At 43.2% G+C, this 6,994-nt stretch overlaps 1 protein-coding gene across 1 annotated transcript; it reads right to left on the bottom strand.

Moving 5' to 3' along the window:
* Positions 1 to 4,904: 4,904 nt before the first annotated feature.
* Positions 4,905 to 5,902, bottom strand: LOC147862285 (uncharacterized). Its single transcript, XM_087322051.1, has one exon. The coding sequence runs from the start codon at positions 5,696 to 5,698 to the stop codon at positions 4,907 to 4,909; it is 792 nt and encodes a 263-aa protein (XP_087178177.1). The 5' UTR covers positions 5,699 to 5,902; the 3' UTR covers positions 4,905 to 4,906.
* Between the last annotated feature and the right edge of the window lie 1,092 nt (positions 5,903 to 6,994).

The raw sequence follows: 6,994 nt of genomic DNA on the forward strand, positions 1-6,994 counted from the left end.
TCTGACTTTGACAATTTTTACCGTATTGCGTATCTGTATTGAATAGAAAATATTCCCTATAATATATAGTTACATGTTCTTCTTTAGTTTTGAAGCGTTTGTGGAACAATGAGAATCACGTGATGAAACTCAAATTTTCATTATGTATGTATATGATTTTCTTCTTCTTTGTTATGGAAACCAAAAAAAAAATTTGTATTATATCATTGTAAAAAAAAAGAAAAGCATGCACGATTTGGATGTCGTACGGCTTCCAATCTCCTTGCGCGAAGTTTCTCTTATGGTGTTTTGAATCTTTTCGGTATAGTAGTACAAAATTATTCATCAATAAAACAAAAGGCACAACTACTTGTAACACAAGCTTACTTGCAATTAGATCTTGAAGAATTATTTTATATATAAAGTTCATGAAGAAATTACTTTAATATTGATTCAAATGCCTACCGATTATCTTCGCCGTGATACTTTTCAAATATTAGGATCCTAAAATACCTTTCAACATCACATAATGCATGCAAATATTAGGTGAACAAATAATTAAAACTATAATTCAAAATACTTATAAAGAACAAAACTCATAGAAAGGTTAGAGAAAAAGCAATCTTTATGAATATTATAGCCTCAATTTTCAAACCTCTTGGGCAATACGTTTAGTGACAAGACATTTGATCAATTATAATTTATGACCAAGAAAAGGTATGGAAAAGTTAAGTGAATGGTATATTATTCTCATTGCTTGCTCAAGCATTGATAAGTGAATTGTCAGTTAGTTAAATATGTTGCATGACACTACGCAATTCAAAAATTAAGAGATAATGAAATTGCATTTCAGAAAAATGGAGATGTGTCACCAATTAGTGTCTAAGTATGAAATATGCCGATGTTTGGCATCTCATTAAGGAATTGTGGGTGTACTTCACATTTAATTATGGAAATAAATGATGGAGAGAGAAAGAAAGAAAAGAAAGATATATTAACGTCTTCTAAGGCCAAAATTGGCCCATGAGACAAAAGGTGTACAACAAAAATGGGATATTTACCCATTCATCGAAAGTAAAAATAAAAATAAGATAAAATAGAGTTTAAGCTAAATAGTTCTAAGAAAACAACAAACATGTTCTACAATGAGAATGATTCTATACTAGGCCTAATTTCATTTCCATCCAAGTCTCTCGAAGAGAAGCGGGGGGTCAAAGGGTTGCCATGATGTGGATGTGGCCCGTGGTCCCCATGTAAGAGGTACCCCAACCATAGCTTCGAGTCGACGTAGCTCACGTTCCCTTATCTTCTTAATCTTTTCTACTCCACGTTGACTTGTGTTGAAGCCCAACATCCGAGGACGTTTGGTTGCTCTTTGTATTTCTGCTTCCTCAAGGGAGAGGCCGAGCGGCATAAGTGTATCCACATTCATCGTCTCCCCATGTTCCTGAAAAATTACACTAGGTACATGTTGATGAGTAGTAAAAGGGTTATGATTAACACTTTGTAATTTATCCTCCCTATGTTGTTTTAGCTCTAAGATATACCTACCTAGTCTCTTTACACTCGGGGTATCTAATAGTTTGGAGAGGGTGGGAGAGGGTCCTAGTATGTCTTGGTATTCCGCCCGTATCTCGGCATAAGTTGGGCACTTGCATGTGAAGTGATACTCATCCTCTATCTCTATGTGGCATAACCTACATAGCCTTTCCTCTCTAGGGACTCTATTAGCTCGACCATTCTCAATCTCAAGTTGGTGAGATGATATCCTAAGTTGTCCAATGGCCACCCTTAGTGCATTTGATAAGAAAGTATCTAGGTATCTTAGTCGTGTAATAAACCCTAACTTAGAGAAGTGCAAGAAGTGTTCCTTATAGTACACCATTTTAGATGGGAGTGGCTCTCGTGGGGTGATCCATTTGTATCGAGTGTAGATTTGCCATATTTCTTGGCGTATCACTTTATTACGATCTTCACGAGAGATTAAAGTTTGATCAGTCCCATGGTTGTACTTAAGGGGAGGTAGGTTATTAATGTCTATGCCATTTGCAAATAACCAACTCACCACAATGCTATACCAAGAGTTGGTGTCTCCAGACACATGTAAGGATCGGGATGCCTCAAAGGCTCGACGGGATATCCTATCTTGTGGTTGACTATGTATCCGATGAATAAAAGCTACCACTTGAAAGAGTGCTTCTACTAACATCGGGGGTAGGCTAAACTCCGCTCTAATAATGTCATGTGGTACTGTCGATTTGCTTCGGAGTTGACGTGATAACATCACCACTAAAGGTCTCTCCAATTGCGTCCACATGAAAGATGGTAGACCTGGAGCCCATACTACTGATGCATACATGAGGGACGGGGTCACTAATGAGTCGAAAAGCCATCCCTTAGTCCGTGGCTCTTGAAAGTATGCTTGGTGGCATTGTCTCTCTAAGAGTGAGAGGGATGCATATCCTCTCGTTAGCCTATCTTTGGCTGCCTGGGTCATCGAGAATTTACCTGAGCGAGCACTAAAAGTGACTCCCAAGTATACATAAGATCCCACCACCTCAACTAGTTTATGAGAGAGGATGAGGTGACATTTACTCCTAACTCTGGACGATGTATGAAAGATAAGGACTTTAGTTTTCGCTAGATTCACTACCAGTCCTCGTTGTGTACAAAAGTCATCTAGGGCATTAAGATGCTTTTGTAGGTCGTGTTCCGACTCCGAGAGCAAGACAATGTCGTCTGCGTAGAGTAAGAGACTAACTTGCGTATCCCCAATAGCCACTCCTTTGCCTCCCTTACGAGCAATAAAATCAGTGATCTCATCAATGTAGATCCCAAAAAGAGTCGGTGATAGGGGGCAACCCTGTTTTACACCAATGGTGCTAGTGAAACAATCGGATAGGCCACCTGGGCATCTTACGTGCCCATAGACTTGCTCATATAGGGCATAAATGGCCCAAATCATGTCATTTGGTATCTCCAAGCTCTTAAGTCTATCAAACAACCTCTCCCTAGGAACTGTATCAAAGGCTTTGCGAAAGTCCACAAAGCAACAATATAGTTTCTTCTTACGAGCCTTTGTTTGGTCAATTAAGCACCTAAGTGTGAAGATGTGGTCAATAGTGGAGAAGGCTCGTCTAAAGCCAGCCTGCTCAGGTGCTCGAAGACTTAATGTTTCCATATAATCACTGAGCTCCGCTTCCATTACTGCACCATATAGTTTAGCAAGCGTATGACCTATCATAATGGTCCTATATGTATTTGGGTCCATTGGGTCCCCTCCTTTATGTATAAGGGCCACAGTGTTCATGGCCCATTGTGGTGGAAAACCCTCGGCGAGGGCGCGGTTGAAGATTAGAGTGAGAAGGGGAGCTAGGCACTCTCGAGCATATATGATGTGCTCGGCTCGCAATCCTGTGTGGTCCATGGATTTCCTATGTTGTAATTTTTTTATGACCTTCGTGACCCTAGAGGTCGTGAAAAGTGTCCCCATGGTAGGTCGAGGTGTGGAGGGCATTGGAATGGGTGGTTGGTTCGGGACATGGTAGAGTCTCTCGGTATATGTGTGCCAAATATTGGGATCCTCGATGGGTGTTTGTGGTCTCGGTTCCCGTAGTCTCTTCCATGCAAGGGCACAATCCCTACTCATGAGCATATGGTAGAGTTCCCAATATTGAGATGCTTCCCAAGCTCGTCTTTTACGACGTGTCATCTTGCGCATCTCTTTGCGAGCCTGTACTAAGGAGATAGTACCACTGAGTCGCGATACTTTAAGTTGTCTATACAACTCTCTACAATCCTCGTCATACCACTTGTTTTGTGGCATAGACCCTATTCTACTATGATTGGAGTCTTTCGTGTATGGGAAGCTACTAGTGGCGGCTGAGTGAAGGATGTGTGTGAGTTCTGTAGTGAGGTTCTCTAAAGGCAAGGAAGAATCAAACGAGGAAAGATGGGCTTGAACATGTCGAGAGTAGATGTCCGCGAGCTCATGCGTGAAATGTATTATAGTGTGATGGGTTGGTTTACTAGAGTTGGTGGTGTGGGAGGTGTCACATTTTAGCTCAAAGTATAGGAAGGTATGGTCTGCCCCAATGGGGCATGGGGCCACCCGGAAGGAGCTAACCATGTGGGTAGCTTCAGGGCGTCCTATTAGATAATCAACGGTGCTTTCCCCTCCTCCATGTGGGAAACATGTGAGCTCCTCCGAGCCCGGCCACTTGGCTAAGCCATTATATATGATCATCTGGTGTCGGCTTCCAAGTTCAAGCAGATGATGGCCAAAGCTTGTGGCATCCGCACCTTGATCCTTCGATGTACGTGTTATGCCTAAGGCTAAAGGGTCGACATTCACCATTTCTAGGTTTCTATCCATCTGAAATATTGTGCATTGTCGGGACTGGGTTCTCGCATTGAAATCTCCTACCAGGAAGACTTCCCCTTGAGAAGAATATCGGATTATGTCATCCGACAAAGGTTCGTATGGAGAAGGCCCATGTGGCGTTCCTTCATCAACTATACTCGCCTCTCCAGCCATATTGTAGCGGGACCCTTTCGGGGGGAAGTAACAAACTGCGATAAATATCACCTGATCCTTACTAGTGAGGACTTTCACCCACATAAAACGGGCTTCTGGGTCTGACTTTAGTATTTCTATCCTATTATTTATCTCTTTCCGAAATAATATCGCAACCCCCCCAGACCCTCTAGTAGTGTGTCGACGTGAGGTTTGTCTAAAGACAGATTCCCAACGAAAACCGTCAACTCGTGGCAGTCCTCGATTTGGGCTTTGATGTGTTTCTACTACAAAAAGTATATCAGATACTTTCAAAATCTCCTCTAGACGGCCAGGATGTGTCCAAAGTGCGCCGTTACAGTTCCATAAAGTGATCCTAAGTTTATTATCTGTCACATGGGCCACACGCCGTCAATTGGCGGCACGATCATTTATTATGACACGTCCGTCCCGGTAGAAGGCACGATGCCCCTCTTTACGAGCTTGTATGACTCGTGGCATACAAGTTTTACGATGCTCAATTTGCATCTTGGTCAAGTCTTCATCGAGGTAGATAGGCTCCCCGCCCAAGCCTCGAAGAATTGGTCTCTTTTTAAAAAAGGCGATTCTAGATTCTGAGTCCTTAAACTGAAGGACTAAAGCTCTTTTCTTAGTTGTGTCACGCCCTACCCTCCAGGTTTTAGTGATTGGTAGGGCTTCGTACCCTAACATTTTCCCTAATGTTTGTGCATCTTCATCCGGAGATGCCCCTTCCTTGAGCCCAGTAACTCGTACATTTAGGCGTCGAGCTTGACGCATTTTTTCTTCCTCGAGGGTAGTGTTTACAATGTTTTCATCCTTTAGTTCTTTTTTAATATTACGTTTTACTACATCAACCCACCCAATTTTAGCTAATTCCATATCACTTTTAACCTCTTCTTTAACCTTTTTTATCTCGTCCTTAATATCCTCTAGGGAAGATATTTCACCATCTTCCCTAGATATCTCGAGGTCCTTAACTTGTTTTCGGAGGTTCACATTGTCTACCTTAAGTTTCGCTATTTCCGCAAAAAGTAGTTCTTTTTCTTCCTTATCTTTTTGTTTTTCAGCTTCAATTTCTTTCGCCCATTTTTCAAATTTTACTAACCGGTTAAGGACATCTAAAAATTCTTCCTTACTTATCATTTCGTCGTGTGTTTCCTTATGGTTTCGTCGAGAAGTCATGTTGTAATTCAAAGAATAAACGAAAGAAAAAGTCAAAAAGGGCAGAAAAAACTTAGCCGAGCATCGATGTCTTGCGCGCTAGGTACAAGTGTAGAAGCACATTTGTACTCTCTCGTCACGACGCCGTAAGAGGTGTAGGTGATAGCGACGGTCGACACCGATGACAACAACGACGGCGACAAGGGCACCGATTACCCACAACAGCGACGGGTGACGACGATGGCCAAGAACCGACGACGACGGCGACGGCGGCAGACGTTAAACGTCAGACGACGGCGGACGGCGACAGTCGGCAGCGGCAGCAGACGGCGGCTGACAGCGGTTGCAGACGACGACGGCAGCAGACAGCAGTTGCAGACGACGGCGGCAGCTGACAGTAGTTGCAGACGACGGCGACAGTCTGCAGACGTCAGCGGCAGAAAACGGAGGCAACAGCAGGCAACAGTCAGCAGACGGCAGACAGCAGACGGCGGTAGCAGACGACGACGACCGTCGACAGACGACGGCGACGACGGCAGCAGGCGACGGCGGCGTCAGCAGCAGCAGCGACAACAGGCGGCGTCGTCGGCAGCAACAGACGGCGGCGACAGCAGGCGACGCGGCTGCAGACGACGGCGGCTGCAGACGACGGTGGCAGAGAGAGAGAGAGAGAGAGAGAGAGAGAAACATTGGGAGGGATTCCTGACGGAGCCAATTTATTTTGGGTTTCGTTTTCTGTTTTTGTTTTTGGGAGCCCTGTTAGAATATTAAATATTAGAAATAAGACGTTATTATAAATAACAAGTATATCATAAATAAAGAAAATAGGAATAAATAATGTAACCATGTGAGTTTTGTTCACACTAAGGGATAGAAAACTCCATTCATGTGAGATTTGATCACAATGAACATGTTACCGGTCTAGGTGAACATGGCGTTGAATCCTTGTCCTTTGGGTTTCGGCTCAAGGGTATTGTGGTCAAGGAAGGAGTGCGAAGGAGTGTAATCGTAGCTCGGGTTGCTATTTGCAAGAATCATGTTGGGTTTCTCGATTGTGGAGACTGTGGAGCTTTACGTTGACGGCTACAACTGACTTGTTACGCACTAACACACTGACAAAGTACATGGAGTCGACACTGGTAGCTCAACATAGAATAGAGACACAGAAAATAGGCAATAGATTCTATATTCAAAATCTCTTCATACAAAAACTATGATTAGATTTTTACAAGTTTTCCATGCCCTTAATATAGGGTCATGGGCGGTTACGCATAGAGTGTGAACCGTTGTCCTTCACGGATGTTGTAGCTGTTTTAC

This window comes from Azolla caroliniana, unplaced genomic scaffold (genome assembly GCF_043228905.1).
Source record: "Azolla caroliniana isolate FFs.n. ecotype wild unplaced genomic scaffold, voAzoCaro1.0.p SCAF_7, whole genome shotgun sequence".
NCBI classification, from domain to species: domain Eukaryota; kingdom Viridiplantae; phylum Streptophyta; class Polypodiopsida; order Salviniales; family Salviniaceae; genus Azolla; species Azolla caroliniana.

Coding starts and splice junctions, on each gene's coding strand:
- LOC147862285 (XM_087322051.1), bottom strand. CDS start 5,698: ATGACTTCTCGACGAAACCATAAGGAAACACACGACGAAATGATAAGT.